This window comes from Bombus huntii, chromosome 7 (assembly GCF_024542735.1).
Source record: "Bombus huntii isolate Logan2020A chromosome 7, iyBomHunt1.1, whole genome shotgun sequence".
Taxonomy (NCBI): domain Eukaryota; kingdom Metazoa; phylum Arthropoda; class Insecta; order Hymenoptera; family Apidae; genus Bombus; species Bombus huntii.
The window spans coordinates 14,216,597-14,234,219 of NC_066244.1; the positions used below are offsets into that span (position 1 = coordinate 14,216,597).

General features: G+C 33.0%; 3 protein-coding genes across 5 annotated transcripts; 1 reads left to right on the plus strand and 2 right to left on the minus strand.

Moving 5' to 3' along the window:
• Window positions 1–949: 949 nt before the first annotated feature.
• Window positions 950–2,070, minus strand: LOC126867760 (translation machinery-associated protein 16 homolog). Its single transcript, XM_050622648.1, has 5 exons — window positions 1,936–2,070; window positions 1,764–1,855; window positions 1,506–1,646; window positions 1,269–1,417; window positions 950–1,202 (listed from the first exon to the last, which is right to left on the minus strand). The coding sequence occupies exons 1-5, from the start codon at window positions 1,936–1,938 to the stop codon at window positions 964–966; spliced, it is 624 nt and encodes a 207-aa protein (XP_050478605.1). The 5' UTR covers window positions 1,939–2,070; the 3' UTR covers window positions 950–963.
• A 160-nt stretch (window positions 2,071–2,230) lies between these two features.
• LOC126867759 (uncharacterized) lies at window positions 2,231–4,629 on the plus strand. 2 transcript variants are annotated; one of them, XM_050622647.1, is made up of 5 exons: window positions 2,231–2,588; window positions 3,565–3,671; window positions 3,905–4,003; window positions 4,088–4,204; window positions 4,284–4,629. In XM_050622647.1, the coding sequence occupies exons 1-5, from the start codon at window positions 2,301–2,303 to the stop codon at window positions 4,411–4,413; spliced, it is 741 nt and encodes a 246-aa protein (XP_050478604.1). In that variant the 5' UTR covers window positions 2,231–2,300; the 3' UTR covers window positions 4,414–4,629. The 2 variants fall into 2 exon arrangements, with proteins under 2 accessions (XP_050478604.1, XP_050478603.1); XM_050622646.1 differs by having other exon boundaries at window positions 3,905–4,204.
• Window positions 4,630–4,909: 280 nt separating this feature from the next.
• Window positions 4,910–17,295, minus strand: LOC126867755 (uncharacterized). Of its 2 annotated transcripts, XM_050622630.1 has the most exons (10): window positions 17,003–17,295; window positions 16,531–16,908; window positions 16,046–16,230; window positions 14,498–14,682; window positions 12,477–12,866; window positions 8,721–8,888; window positions 7,453–7,679; window positions 6,658–6,860; window positions 6,312–6,577; window positions 4,910–5,860 (listed from the first exon to the last, which is right to left on the minus strand). In XM_050622630.1, exons 2-10 carry the CDS (start codon window positions 16,679–16,681, stop codon window positions 5,212–5,214), a joined length of 2,424 nt encoding a protein of 807 aa, XP_050478587.1. In that variant the 5' UTR covers window positions 16,682–16,908; window positions 17,003–17,295; the 3' UTR covers window positions 4,910–5,211. The 2 variants fall into 2 exon arrangements, with proteins under 2 accessions (XP_050478587.1, XP_050478588.1); XM_050622631.1 differs by lacking the exons at window positions 16,046–16,230; window positions 17,003–17,295 and having other exon boundaries at window positions 16,531–16,671.
• Window positions 17,296–17,623: the final 328 nt, after the last annotated feature.

Sequence of the window (17,623 nt, forward strand, 5' to 3'; positions counted from 1 at the left end):
ATAGTCCATCAAATCTAATATATCCACTATGAAATAATATTATTGTCATATAGATAATTTCTAAAATTTTCTAACAAAGAAAAGTTACTGTATGATACATTAAATCCATATACTAAGATTAATCTTTGGAAAGCGAAGGTAATCTAACCTAAAAACTACTAAATTTGAAACGTATGCGATGTATTAAAAGTTTTAAGTTTCAGGCTTCAGATATTTAATCTAAATTAGAGATATATTAGTGAAACATGAAATGAGACATATATATATTTACGTTATAATTTTTAAATATATTCGTATTTTTAAACATCGTTAAGTAAATTTCTAAATAACTAAGAATATACTGCTTCTTATTAAATAGTTACGAATTATTTTTATTAACGAGAAGCTATTAAGTGATGGTTGGCAAGTTGTATCGATATATCACAAGTTGACGAAGTATAGCAATAATAATTTAACAAAACAAATTCTTCTTCTTTAACAAACAAACGCAGCTGCATTTATAACATGCGACATAAGTTCACTCTTTTATATACTAAGCTATTTGATTAATTGTAAGTATGTAAAGAATTTAAAAAACTTTTAAAATCGTATATTTATCATTATTACTATTGATTTTTTTACCATTTTGAAATATACAATTTTTAGAATAATTACTATATCTTCGTTCTTAAATGATGGAGCAACTAGAGAAAAAAATGAAGAAAAAGCGAAAAAAACGATGCAAAATATTCATGACGTGCACGTGATTTATCTACATGTTTCAGTTATGTTGAATATTTCACAATCGAACATTTTCTTTTTTCTTCTATCGTACCCTTGTACCTTGTGACATGACTGCTTCTTGTGGGAGACAAGAGCAAGACAAAATGCAATCTCTAGCATTTTGCAAACAAAAAAGGATAAAACTGTTCGCTTTTCTTTTTAAATAAAGATGAAGGTAAAAAAGATGTATATCTACAGAATTTATTCTGTTTCCATTACACAATCTGTCGATTGATTATTTTCATTTGAATCAACTGACTTACTTAATAAATTCTTCTTGTTTACAGGCATAGCTATTTGCTTTCTTTCTTTTAGCACTAATGCTTTGTTTAAATCATTCTTACCAAACCTTATAAATTTAAAATTATTCACACACTGTAATTCATTATTCCAATTCATTAACATTTTACACTGCGTCGCATTTAAAATATCAGGAATTTCTGAAAAATAAAAGAGGGTTTGTATATCAACATATATTAAAAATAAATTTGACTGTAATTCTTTACCTATTCCACATGTATCATATTCTTCTTGTTCTCTCTCCTTGGTTATTCTAATTATATTCTCCCTGCTAGCATGCTGTCTACTCCTATTGCTACCTATAGATCTTTTAATAGCAATTTGTTCCATTTCTTTATCATTTCTTGCTATGTACCTTTGGATCAAACATAGGACTATAACCAATCAAATCTTTAATGCTCATTCTATGTATCACCATGTACATACATCTTTGTTTTACCTACGTTTCTAACAAACTTGCAGTTAACTCTGGAGTATAGGGACACACACCTGGAATCATATTGTTTCTGATCCACAACATTTTTTCTCCTATTAAATTCTGTTTTATCAAGCGGGACATTTTTCCTTTCTGTCTATTTGATATTCTGAAACAAAACACATTGACCATTTCCTTCACTAGTACACAAAAGTATTATATAATCATATAAAATAAATGAAATGTACATAATAAAATCATATAATTTAATAGTAATTCTATTTACTTCTTGGCTTTTTTCGTAATAGCGATAGACTTTCTACTATTTGGATGTATCATTTTCTTTGACTTCAGGAAGTCTTTTCTCATTGCTGTGGCCTATAAAAGATAACAACACACTCAAATAGTCTTTCTATGATAATCTATTTTGTATACATATAAATTAGTAAAAATATTACCATGGCTGTGAATTATTTCGATTATCCTAACCTTCGAAACTCCAACTCAGGCTATGCGTTTACTCAATGTATAATCTTGCGCAGGCGAATCGTCGATAGCAACTACGGCGACGCCTATCGAGAGTAGAAGTAATATCGAAGTATACCTTACCATGACATTTCCGGGCCAACAAACTTCAAAATTTGTTTCTTCTGTTTCAAGATATTCTTAGCTATTTTTTTTAAATCTTATAATGGTAACCTATTTTAAAATGTGTAATCTTTGATGAATGCATATTAGTAAAATTTCATATGAAGAAAGTTTTTTGGGAATCTGTATCATATCCAGCGAGCAGAAAACGAAGACTTGACGGAAGTCGACGACAATGGAGATAAAAGTTTCTATCGTAATATTGCTTTTATTGATTTTAACCTCAGATGGAACGGGTTTCGGCAGAAAACGATCCGCCAAGTGTCAAAGAGACAACGAGCAGACTTTAAGTAGAAACGAGCAGAATTCAACATCCGATTATTATTATTACTGTGACCCAACAGAGTTTGGAGTAGTACAAAAGATTCCGTATTTGCGTTCTTGTTCACCATGCGACATGATAGAAATCGATTTCTCTTCTGCTTGTATCAGATGCGGGATGTGCCTTGCCATTGCTGAAAAGGTTGATCCTTTTTCACCGGTCTCGATTATCCTAGTTCTCTCTATTCGCGTATTTTTTAAATACAAATATAGATTTTTTACAATTATTTATTTTGTTGATAACATCATTTAACGAATTGATTGAAAACTTCGCAAGGGAATCCAGACATAAATAATATTTAAAATGTTTATAGCAGTTCTGAAGTAAAAAAACAACGATATGAATTTGAAATGACGAATCATATCAATGATTTTATTATTCCCATTTTAGACATAACACAGGGGAACTTTATAATTTTTAAATCTCTTTGATTTTATATATCTTTCTACATTTATTTTTCTTTTTGCATATCTGCATGTTGCCTTAATTGCTATCTACATGTTATTTTAGTTGTATTTTCTTTTGAATCGTCAATGGCTGTCCTGTGTCTCGTCAATAATTTGTCTTGCTTCTCTTGGTGTATTTCTAAAAGTAGTATTGACATAAATGAACTTTTGACTCCAAGAGTCAACGTCGCCTTTTACGACTCTTTTTTTAGTTTACATAAGTTCAAAGTTATATGTAGGTTTTTTAAAATTTTCCTACTTTTTTGCTACTTAATATTTTCAAAAACACGTCAACATTCGCAGGCTATTTATTACTTTATTCAATTGCATATATACTTTCGCTTCATATACAAAAGTACATTTTCATAAACATCCTTCCGTAAGTTTGTTATTTAATCAATTTAATTCAAACAGAATCGATATTTGTCCAAACCCAGCGTTTTATTATTTAAGAGACATTCACGATAAATAATTGTTTTCCAATTCGGTCAAATACGCAGTAAAAATTAATATTGATTATCAAAAACACTAGAAACTCTCGTTCACGAATACAAGCAGAAATACATAACAAAATCTTGAAATGAATGGGTATCAATTGCATAATGAATTATATTATATTTGCAACAGATTGATGGAAAAAACTCCTGAAATATCGTATCTATACCTTTTAGATAAATCAGACATTGCTGGACGTTCACGAAGCGTTGCCTAACGCGTGTTTAAATGACACTGAGATCGAAGTTCTGTTGAGGACCATATGTGATTATTCTTTTCAGTTGTAAATATCTGATGAGTAAAGTAATCTTTATGTATATATATATATATGTTATGTATATATATATATATATATATATATATATATATATAATAAATATATATATAAGAATGTACAAAATATCAAAACTAAAGTACTTATTAATATTAAACCATATATGAATTTCCACTTTTCATAAATATCCATAACCTACAAATAAGAAAAGGAAGGAACATATATTTATGATTTTTTGACAGCTATGGCCTTCGCGAATTAGATGGAAAAAGATACATTTCTGATAAATTACCTGGTTCTATCATGGTATCTACGTCCGCCGATGGACTTTGGAGAGAGAAGTCTGTATACAAAGATACTTCATTCATGTCACAATTATGCATGTCGTGCGTGTATTCTGTTATCTTACGACGGATTTTATTTAGATTCAGAGATCTTTGCCATTATTATCTCGATGAAATCGGAGAAGTCTCATTGTACGAACAATGGCAGCGATGTAACAACGATGGAAAACTTCATGACTTGTCGAACATTATGTGTCGGTAATAAGAAAAATGAAATATCTGACTTTAATAACAAAATATTATCGAAAAATTTTGTCACCTGTTTACGTCATTTCAGAAACGTGCACGGTATATTGCGAGATTGTAAGAGCATGCAGAATACGGAGAAATACGAATCCCCGTTTAAGACTTATTACGCAAAAGTAAAAATCACCGCAACTTACGATAAATACGGCAAACGTGATTAAGAGTAATATGTCTACAACTTTTTATTCTGCACTGCAAATAAATATAATATATTTATAATTATGCCACTAAGAGATCTTTACATCGTAACTCATCATAGCTATATTTGTAATATTTATTTATTCAAATAAATATGAGTTTTAAATATGAGTTTAATCAATGCATAATTCATTTTTTTGATCTTAAACATAAACTTCAAAAACGCACGGTATGTTACAACAAAGATACATTCTATAAATTGATGCAAATGATAAAATACCTCAACTGGAAATTCCAACGTATTATAATATAAACATTTTCTTCTAACGTCATTCAGTGTTTTTTACCAAACAAACAAATTATTAACATTAGAAGTAAATGATAATTTATGACTCAATTAGATTGCAATAAGAAATTATATTGCACATACATACAGAATATGCAGAATAATCAATATTTCTTTTACCTAGCTTAAAGGACACAGCAGAAAAAACACTTATGCGAAACCAACATTAGATATTTAGTTTCCAGATTAACCTATATTTTGAAACGTTGTACAAATACTACCTTAAGAATGTCTACAAAGAAGCAATAGTACATCGACTATCCAGATAATTCTACGTTCTTGCCAAAACAACTCGCCTCTTCGTCGACAATTTTAGCCGCACAGAAGCCTGATTAAATACTGATCAAGCGCATTAAAGTTACACGGTTGATTTCGAACAGAAACGAGGACCTAATATATTGATACTAAAATTATGAAACTTTCAAGAAAGGGGTTAAGTTCTCGTGAATTCCTTGACACATAACATCCTTTCTTATCATTGATGAAAAGGAAAGACCGTGTTATCCTTAGATCTACTCTTCTGACTTCTATCAAGCCTCGTTCTTGGCAATCCCGAAAACGGGCTCCAATTCGTACGCTTGAAATTGCTACGCCTTCTCCAGTTGAAAAATTTCGGCTCGAAACGAGGTCGATTGATGTCTTCATCCGAACGCACATAGCGTTCCTGGTTATAATTCCTTTGTGTAATTTGTTCTCGCGACTCTTGCGTGGAATCGGAAGGATTCGCTGCTACGCATTCGTTGTTTATCGTTAAATTCGATCGCGAATCACGATCGAGAGAAAAATCATTTCGACGATCGTCGCGGAAATGCAAATGCGATAAATGAGGGAAATGAGAGAAACGAGGTAAATGTGGCAAATGTGGCAAGTGAGAGGGCATTAGGCGACGTTGACGCATTCCACGAACGATCGTTTCCTTCATTTGTCGTCTCTTGTGCCAAAGTCTCTCGACGATCCCGATAGAAACGGCCGATACGCCTCCAGCGATCAAGATGAAGAAAGCGGAATAAACATCGGCCAGCCTGGCACTGTGAAATGTGGTCGGCGATTTGCATCGAGGCATCTCTGGCAGCATTCGTTCTGTTATCCTGTTCAGAACGCCTCGTTCTCGTATTTTCAAAATGCTGGAAAACATATTTGATTGATTAATGTTTCCATTGACCGAGAAGCTCTATGTGAAATTCATTTATCAATTCTTTCGTTCTTTTCTTTCTTCTTTCTGAACATGAGAAACATGAGACATGAGAATGTTGACGATAAGTAAAATACAATTATGGGGCTTGATGGAAGAGTGGCGTATAAGATATTTTAAAATCACCACTTCCATTTATTTGGTCGTGACATGCTCTTCATCGAAGCAGACGAGATTTCTCAATTTAGGTTCTTCTAGCTTCACCGACGGTTTATCCAACTTAGATATTTCTTATTCGTACCACTTTTCCTCCGAGCCCCTCGATTTTAAGAAAGAATAGAAAATAAATAAAATATAAGTCTAAGGTCGTATTACTATATAGAATACGATTCTCATTCTCCCTCTAAAATTCAAATACGATATTCCTTTAATATTTCACGTACTTTAAATTAATAATTTTTTTATAAGGACAAGAATTAGCCATTGGTAGAGCCACCATTGTGAATGTTTGTGGAAGAGGCAATTCTTTTAGAGTACATCGTTCTTGAATCAGTGTGGACCTGAGGGCGCGTCGTGCGAGAGTTGCACTTACGAAGAAGCCATAATGGCCTTTCACGGCCTTTGTAAGACCAGAAGTCGTGTCCAATTTAGATTCCCGATTGTTATACGCTCTTATATACAACTGTCGAAGATTACTATCATTCACGTTCTGTGAAACAAAGAGGAGAATATTTCGATGGTGAAAAATTTGATATATTACATTTTTATTTGTTTTTTTAATAAACTTACTCTAATGTATTCATCATCGGTGATGCTGTATCCCAATTTGAAATTGTGCGACAAAATATCGGTAATAGATTTGATACCACTAGCCTGCACCGATAAGATCGAAGTGATGAAACCAGCATAAGCATTGTACGTTACTAAGGCGAACATTAGACTGAATAATAATATTGTCTTTCCTGATGGATTTCGTGGTGTCCATGGAGTACCTGCAATTGGAATTCGTTAAATTCACGAAAAATTAATTAAAATGAATCGATTCTTAAGAATGAAACAATCATTGAGAAGACAAACGTTACGACGTCTTACTTTATCCCTTCTTTCTTCCTACAAACTTGTAGCTTACGTGATTATATGAACATTCAAAAACATGTCACTGTAGAAGTCAGAGAACAATCTGTACGGATTAGCTTTCAACTAGTGTGTTCCGAGTCAAATGACTTGCGAACATAACAATATTTGTAACAGTTTTTATTCTTTTCGTTTTATTCTTTGATAACCTTCTAAGATATCCTTTAATAATTAATTCCCTATTTATTCTTATCAGCGAATTCATCCATGCAAAACAATTTGTAGGACAACAAACGAAATTCTCCATAATATATGTATTATACAATAACTTGCAGATACGCAAAAAGAAATTTGAATACTCGACTAACAAATATGAAGATTTAGTGGGATCACCGCTCGTCACTATGTATGCGTGTAAACGTGTTAGTAAAAATTGTTAACTAAACATTGATAAATTACTCTTTTAAGAAATTCCTGATTGCCCTTTTAAAGAAATTCAAGGGATATAACCTTGCATGCACATTATGCTGATGCACCAAAGCGCAGCCTCCCCTATTCCAACGCGTTTAGCTTCTTCATTGTGTAAAACAGTTTTCGCTGCGTATATGATCAACCCCATCGCTACTAGTATGGCGAAATAAGTAGATGCGACACAACTCAGTAAACAGTTATTAAACGGTTGGCGAAATATGTCCCTCATGGTACCAGTTTCCAGTGGATGATAGTAAACATTCCTCCTGTGTAAAAATATTCATCGTACAGAGCATAGGTCATTCGCCTGATCAACAATATATTTCATTATACAGCTTGCCCCATAGGTTTCCATATAAAATCTTGTTTACGTGTTCTATGGACAAAAACAAGATAAAACTGATAAATATCTCACTTAAAATTCACTAGAAAAATATGAAGCATAAACGGAGGTTTATTTTCTTTACATTAATTAGTTTCTGTGAATATTTGCAAGAGACGAAGAAACTAACGTTTTTATTAATTAGACGGGTAGTTCATCGTAAGATAATGGACAAAATAAAAGTGGTAAACAGATAATAATTTTTAACTTGAAGAAAACGAAACAAGCTAATATTACAGATCAAACTACATGCGATGTTATACATTGCTAAACATAAATTTATCAGCCAATCACAGTGCATTAGTTTTTTGCATTATATAATCGCGCGATCCATTCTCATCTTTCTTGAAATTATGTACATAATATGAATGAATGGTACGGTTTCGTTTATTTTTCATTTGAAGAAATATATTGAATAAATTACATTTTTACTAAAATTCTTGGTATCTAATAATAGGCGACCAAAGGTGAAGTGACTTTAAATTTTTTCGCTTGATACATCAACTAAAGCAACTTTAAATTTATCAAGCAGAATTCACCAAGTTATTTATGTAGATGCTCGCATATATTGTTACATTTGGTTATCGTTCGAAGTGTTGTCCCACCTTTCTTCCTATAATATCGATATACTATATACCGTAGTATCAATTTATTCGACAAATCAAAGATTAATTCAGCAACTTATATTGACACATAAATTATATTATAATAAAACCTTCCTTTTAACATTTCCCTCGAATTATATATTTTTGTTGCTGCTTTATAACAAAACTTTCAAGAACCTTTGTCCATATCAAGCTTTCGTACTTTTAATAGTAAAAGGCTACAGCAAAATTTATAAACCTAGGAGACACCCTGTACGTTCTCGAAAAATCTGTTAGTCACTGTTATCGGATGATTTAGATATTATGAAATATTTTCTCACATGTAACGAATTAGGGGATGACTAAACGACATTTCAGCTTGTCGTTCTTTATTGACGGTAATATATCCTAAACCAATGTCCACATAACCAGTGACGACATCTCCGAGGAGGTTATTCCACACTTTATTATTCAAAGTACCCAACTTCTCGTGTGGCACCAGCTCTATGCTGAAAATATGACATTTTATTAGTTATTTATCTATTTCATTTTAATCGCAAAATGATAAAAAATAAACTCTAAAAATATTGCAGGCTATGTTAAAAAATTATTCATCTGAATTTTTTGCCCGGATTGCGAAAAAAACAACAAAAAAACTGCGAAGGAGTTATTTTCCTGATACGATTTCATACATATTTATATAGCGACTTGTCAATATTCCACGTGTTTGCTTCTGCGTCAGAATTATACTTATTTTGGCATTAGAATATGAATTGAATGAACAATAAAGACATTGTTGAACGTTTATGTATCTTTCATAAATTAATGACTTATCCTTCCCCAACTTTTATAATCCAGTCATTCACCCCAAACTTTTCGCTGTGCCAAACGCCGGCTCAATCCAAGTGGTAACTATAACTTCGTAGTATGTTTCGTATATTTAATATTTATCTGTATATTTAAAAAATTGTGCGTGTAGCATAAAATTAGAGGGGCAAATTCTAGAAATGTTATCTACATTATTTCAACCTTTTTTTATATGTACAATACAATTATATGTACACATTACATGTTGATTAATATACAGGGTGGTTGGTAACTGGTGGTACAAGCGGGAAGGGGGTGATTCTACGCGAAAAAAGAAGTCGAAAATATAGAATACAAATTTTTTAAAATTTTATAATAACGAGACGCGATAAAGTGCACGCGTACCGAGCGAAAATTCAAAGTCGATTTTTTCGAAAACAAACCCACAAACGAAAAATGTTTATTCTATATTTTCGACTTCTTTTTTCGCGTAGAATCACCCCCTTTCCGCTTGTACCACCAGTTACCAACCACCCTGTATATCTATGTATTCTTCGTGTGATAGAATTTGAAACAAGTATTATGTCCTAAGATTGTATACAGACAATGCTTGGCAGACCCATGAGGCGTCTACTGTAAAATAGATTGCTATATTGTTAGTCTTGCCTTCTTTTTTCGTATATGGTTTGTTTTTACCGATAACTTAGACTCCTTCTTTCTTCGTTTCTACCTTCTACAATCGCCACAAGCTCTCCCAGAATTTCGAGTCGCGTCTTAGAACATAACACAAGAAATATATAAATCCTCATTTGCTCGTTACGAGAATGATATCGTGGGTCGTCCATATTGATCGTGAGCAATGAACTCGCCCTACCGTATCCTATTCGCATGAAAAACAAAGAAAACAAATACAAGAGCAGTGTCTTACATACATTTTTCCTTGTCTTTGATATGACAGGTTTTACGAAACAAAAGTTCAAATATTTACTAAACTAATGGTTTTTCGACATAAGTAGGTTAATAACTTTTTACAGGAGATACCAAGACGGATCGATTAACATATTAAAAAATATATAAACATATTAAGAAAATTAAGACCGATATTTATATATCCTCTACGTTTCTATCTACGCGAAATCTATTAACATCAAGTTATATCACTTTCGAAACCATTTAATTTTTAATCGAAATATTTTCTGGTGAATGAAGATTGCTTGCATTGTATATCCATGATTTGCAAGTCAGCCTGCATATATAAACATAAAATATTTAATGTTAAGGAACAAATCCGATAAATTCTATCAACACTTATAAATTACATTGCTGTTCATAGTCCAATTAATAACTGCTTTGCACTTTGTAGAAAAAGAGTAATCGATATGAAGAACTGCGGGAACGTAACGATAAATTACGAGAATAACTGATGGATCGTTAAAAATAATTAAAAATTGTCTAAAACTTGAAATAGAAAATTACAGCAAAAACGACCGATCAAGACGCGTGTCACTATTTTCGTCAAATATAAACCATGCTGTTTTCGGAGAGACATAAAAAGCTATAGACCTCTGTTTTAAAATTATGAATCACTTAACTCGAAATGTGGCTAATCTCGCAAAGAAAGAAACCGCAAAACTCCGCTAAGTTGAAATATCAGAAATGTTCGCAGAAACCAATATTAAAAAAGCGTTATATTAATTTATATGAACACCGAGATTTGCCAAAAAAAAAAAAAAAAAAAAAATTGAACGAGAAATTCGAAATTACAACGGAATAACAATTTTCATATGATCAGTGGGAAAATCGATAACCAGAGCAGGACGGAATAAAAAGGGCTGAAATCATGCATGCTCGTTAACAAAATAACAATATCAAAACTTCAGTGCCATTTTCATCTGTCATATCGTGATAACGGTTACACGAACGTTGAGAAACTGGACGTTGGATTTTGTACACTGTAACATACGACTTTATCGTCGTCATCGTATGACTATTTTCAATGCAGACGTCTTTACACTTTACGTATTGATGTATTTCTGCGGATCCAAGTGTGTAAAAAATGATTTCAATAATCCGGTAAATTACTTATTATTTAAATCATAATTAATTATCATTTTCAGAGAAAATTTATGAACGTTTAACTCGCATTTGTCTTTTCAATTGATATTATAATGTATCATGTGTTATGATGTATAGTGTATCGTGTTATGATGTAACCGATAGATATTTGATATATACATATATACATAAAATTGCATAATTTGTTAGATTTATGGACGATACTATTTAACACGCAGTTAGAAATTTTAAAAGGCCTTGTGCCGCGATCAATGAATCTACTAGTAGATTTCGATAAAGTCATGATCTATTCGAAGAATGTTATTCGTTAGGTTTAATTACGGAAAAATATTAAGTTACTAAATTATTAAGTTTAATTACGGAGAAATATTTAATTAACATCGATCCAGAGGTTGATTTATGCGAATGCAGAAATTAGAATTCAATTACAATTATATAAAAATATAAATAAAACTGTAATATAATATAATATATGTAAGACAGATTCAAAAGGAAAAGCTCTATTAAAGAGGAAATGCGAAGTACGTAAGTAAATACAAAAGTAACAAAGTGCATGATTCACTTAGAAAATTAGTCATTCAAGATACGACTTAATATTCATCAGAGGAAAATATTAACGATTTATCTGGCTCATAAATAATTCACTGTTAACGCACAAAACTGCGCAAATTAAACGAAAAGTCATTTTATCGATATCAATTGAGTTCTATGATTTAATGATTCCCACCTCTTTTAAACTATCGTACGTTACCACATTTGAAGTACGGTACTATGTTGCATGATTAATACTAACAAATTTTATATACACCTAAATACATTATATTGTATATAAATGATCATATTCGATCAATTAATTCGACCGATTAATTACGATAAAAACAATTAGGCAAATATAACAGTATTTTTATCTCGAGAAAAGTCAATATCAATTTTATCAAAAAAGTCTGTACATATATTTAATGGAAATCCATAATCTATAGCTTCCACGGTACTCTAAACTATCCCCTTGACATTCAAAATTTATCTATTGTATAACTACGAATACATATCTTCCATTGAATTCCCAAATATTGTTCTTTATCGGATCCATTGCCACTCTGTAACTTATCCCTCGCCTACAATTCATATACAAATTCAACGATCCAAAGAAAATTTGCATACTTGTAGCCATTGCGAACCGTTTCGTCAACTCATATATTATCTTATTCTAATACCTGGCGTTCACGCTGCTAGCAACGAATTTGGCGAAATCGAGAAAAGGTGCGATGTCGTTCGTCTCCTCCTCGTTTACATTCATTTGCCCATCAATGGTTCCATTGAGAACGCCAAAGATGATCGGTTGCCCTTTGAACTCGTTTCTCAATTTCACGCTAATTGGATTATTCAATGACCACGAGTCCAAATACCAAGATCCAAGGAAATTTGTCACTAGACTGGTATTGTCCGAATATCGGATTTTATATACGTGGACGAAGTGGTAGAGCACTGTTTTATTCTCGAGTACCGCGTAATTTAAATTAAGGGACGCGTTCTCGTCGAACCGTTTGACCGGTGGCTCCCCGAACTTGAAGCTTGTCCCGTAGCGTTGCAGAGATACGCACGTTCTAAAAGACACGATAAAAACATGGAGAAGATAATAGCAAAGATCGGTTAATTGTAATTATATATGAATGAATGACGAGCAACGAAAACGAATACAACTTGAATTCTAAAAGTTTGTATCCTCGTTCTCGATGGTAATTAATTATTCATTACGTTGATGAATGGTAACGATAAAATTACCATTGAAAATGGAGAAATTAGGTTTTAAATTAAATAGAATTATGAACATGGACTTTAAAATTTTGATAAGCATGATGTGACAGTTTAGAATTAAAACTGACTGAAGAGAGTTGATATGTGCATTGTAACTAGTCCATATTTATGGTATATTCGCGAAATATCAGGGGCCACACCATAATTACCACGTGCGTTACGAAAAATAGTACTTTCGTCTATCTTGCGAGGACTAGCGCTCCGGTAGCACTTTCCGGTTATGCTTTCTTGCAATAAAATATAGCATATTTCGAAACTTTTCTGCGAAAAATAGCACGGTTTGCCTTTAATCGCGAAAAACATGGATTATCTAGGATTCTACTGCAAAAACGAAAGTATAAAGGCTTCTTTATTTTTTATATTATATATATTTTATTATACAAATAAATGTGCCTAATGATACAAGTGCATCATGAGTAAAAAAGCATAAATTGGTATAAATTAATTTATTCAACTAACAATATCATTATGAAGTTGAATATATCTTCCATTTAGACACCATCGCCAACAAATCTTCTTTTAGGTAATTGAATTATGATAATTTATCAGACGTGTATCAGTAATTTATTAGACGATAATTCAATTTTAGTATTGCATCCACTTTGCCGTGTATTTTAATTTCTTCTCACAATGTAGTTTAATACGAGTATACGTGGGATCATCGAAATTTTCAAAACTGAATAAACCAGTAATAAACGATAATGAAGACAACTGGTAGCCACAGAAGATGAACGTGAGTTGTTTGGAAACTACAATGCAATATCCTACTGTTCACGAAATAAATGAAACGTGTTACTTTCCGCTGAAGCGTTTGAGACAAACTACTACTCGTGATGAAACGCGAATCATGTTTGTTATCGTCATATGCTCGAAACGTGTTTATTATCGGCAGGAACATTGAACGGCGTTTCTTCTCGTGATAGATTGACTTACTCTTCGTATGGCAAGTAAGACGTAATACTTTTCGTAACGCACGTCGATTTAGCGTAACCATAATTTAACAATATCCACGATAATCTTCGCATTTGTGTTCTCTCGAATTCCATCCAAGGCTAAGGATAGCGATAAAGAGAAATTTACCAGCGAACTTTGAGTTTTGCATAAACGACACAATAAATCTTAAATGATTCGTTTCGAGCGTTAAATTCTCGATAAGAGAGTCACAATGTTCGAAAATCTTTCAATACTTAACGATGTATAGGTATAATCTATACGGTGGACTAGTTGTTTTCGATTATTCATATTTTTAGATTTATCTTAACAAGTCTGCTCCACTTTTTTCCGAATTTTTTTCTCCGTCGTTTAAATTATCTCGGAACCATGAGAACGTGACATGAACGTGACATTTACCACGTTCCTTATTCAGACGATCGATAATCAATGAACATGCTAGATGCATTGTTCGACGAATATAATCTACCTGTTCCAGTACGTTCGAGACATTTTCTGAATCACTTCGTACGTCGACGAAGGCGTTGCAACGATCACGTCACTATCGATACCGATATTCAAGTGTCGAAGTACGGTATCGATCGTCGCATCCGTGTTTCTCATGGTTATCATCAGCCAAGACACGTAATAATTAAACTGAAATTTCTGCGACGCCTGCAATGAAATTTTCATTAAGAATAGTTAATTACCGAGCTTGAAGCAAGACGGCCGACTTATGAGAGAGAAACAACAACTTGGAGCAATAATAATTACGAAATTAAACCAATGATATTTTTCATACTTTATCATGTGACTTTACTCCAACTGCAGCTAATTGCAAATGATATTGCCATGCGATACCATATCTCTTGTCTGATAATAAATGTAGCAATTATTGTGAAAGATACAGGATAATTTTACACGAAACGGTAATTAGTTATTCAAGAAACCATAACATAACCGATGTATTATGCGTCAGATATGTAGATTAATTAACTAACATGTAGTATGTCGAGTGAGTAATAGGGAAAGATCGTGGTACCGAATAAACGAATGAATAAAGTCGAAGACAAGTAGATATTACTAAGCTATTGATATGTCTTCCTTCCTATCAAATGCTTCTTGTGTGCAGATCATAAATTTTTAATTATCCAATAGCTAAATACATTTTTCTATCTATTTAACTAATTGATTGTTTATAACCGCATGGACCACTACAATGAATTATTCACTATTCGTCCGCAAAATCGATTAAGTATTATGTCTTTGCTATAAATATTTCTTGTCGTTTAAACACTTTATTACCGTATGCGTGCAGAATATTTTCATGAATATCTCGGAAACTGATGTCGAGCGCCCATTACATGCATAAACGAAATTTATCGAAATTCTGACCCTGACGACCTATTCGAAGATCATTGAAATCGGTGAAACGTGCTCCTTTCGATATACGAAACATTTCTAGCAATAAAAATGCGCTGCTATAGCAGAGAACTAATCGCATTTCGGTGAATGTTGAATAGTTAAAAAATTATTTAAGAAAAGAAACGTGTTCCAACATCATCATACGAGTCTATGCAGTCTGTCACTGTATGACCGAAGCGTCCTGTTTTGCGACCAAGTTTTTCAGGACAGAAAAAAATAAAAAAAAAATACATAAAAAAAGCTCCGCTCCCCAGAGACTTAAACCCAAAAACTGCATCATACAACGAAAAATGTAAAGCGCCGACACATAACACAGCATGGCTACGTCGTACTTTGCCTAACATACCATTACAAAAATTCATGTTTATTGCGAATAATGTACTTAAAATCTGTATTTTCTGGACTCAATAAACTCCTTTGTAAACAAAAAGTCTGTCACTGTGTAGATACCGTACAGAGGCAAATGAGAGTTTATCCATTTTTCTTGACGAAAATTCAAAGACAGTTTCCTTCACAGGAATATGAAGCTGGTTCTTAAAGTACGTGACGTGCCGTAGCGAATGTGTTAAAAAGTAAATTTCATATAAAGTGTTACGACGTAGCCTCTCCTCACCACATGAAGAATATTATCAGGGGAAGTGAGATTAAGCCCATCCAGTAGAACGATCGATCCGATTCGATGCTTCTGGATCACTAGGACGTCAGGTATGTTCGGGTTGGCAGCCGATTGAATCGACACGGCGATTCCCTCGTCGGAGAGACACGCGATCAAAGGTCTTGTGTAAGTAAAGACGCAATCTAAAATAAAAGGAAAATGAAAAGAAAACGCGTAAAGTAGGAAATACTACGTCGAAGCGAGGAAATAGGGAAATTGAATAATATTACGAAGGTCGCGCTGTTGCGACCTCCGTTTAATCGCCAGGAACGTTATGTTATAAATTCTTGAAAACATTTGGAAACGAGAAGAGTCGCTATACGTGATTAATACAGATCTGTAAGATCTAATTAATCTAAGTAATACATTGCGAGAGAAACATACGATAAGTGTCTTTTTATTTGAGGCCGGAGAAAAGTACACAAAGATTTGATCGTACTCACCAAAAGAAGTTAAATCCTGGAATAGTACTACTTGGTCCCAATCTTTCCATTTAGCAAATTCCAAGATCAATTGCAATACCAACGGCGAGGGTAAGATGCAAGTGCTCGTGACCATGTGTAACGTCGCCGCCATGAAAAGTTCTACTTTCATTTTTGTATAAATTTCGAAGGGAAATAGAACTATGGATAAGTTTTGAAGAATCTTCTTTATTTCTATCGAGCTATGGATCTCGTACGAGACTCTTTAATTGTGAATAATTATAAGAATCGACGGTGCTGTTTCCATTGACGTTGATTAATCTACTGAAGAAACTCGTGGAAATAATGCAACAACATTTCCCTCTTGAAATATGGAGATACGTAATTACAACTATTCGTCTAATAAGAAAATTCAATTTAACGGACGAATCTTTTTATTAGGGATGTATACTCGTTTGATAGAAAAATCTTTAAAACATTTCACATAAGGTACCTTTCAGGAAAGTTAAAATCACTAGAAACGACCTCGGTCGTTGCAATCGAACGTCAGCAAGTAGCACTTTTACGCGTCAAACGAGACTTCGAATTATCATAGATAAATAAATTCCTGTCTTAATGATATTTTCATTCGTTTATTCACTTCATTCGATGCATTAATTTGCTCTAGAAAGATATTACGTAAGATAAAAAAGCGGCTACTTGCATTAAGTCCATCGATACCTGTACGAAACACGAAACGCCCCAGACAGCGATCGAATGTAGACTGAGAATCATCTCAACGCAGTCCTCTCGTCCTTACCTTCAACGCATGCGGTAAAAATTACCTTCCATATAGAGATCGAGAAAACGTTCTGTTTTTTACATCACTTCGAGCGTATTAATTAAATGGATGGTGTCCCGTATCGTTGTTAGACATCGCCCCCCCGGGGAAACGAAAGACGGTCGAAGATTACAATCGAAGTGAAAATTATGTTGGAAACGTAACGCTCCACTTTCTTCGATATAACACGAATTTTAAAGAATTCTAGACAATTTTGAAGTTTGCTCGAGGAAAGGATGCCTTCAGACAGTCACTTTTGAATACGAGGCATGACGTTTGAAGGAAGAATTTCCC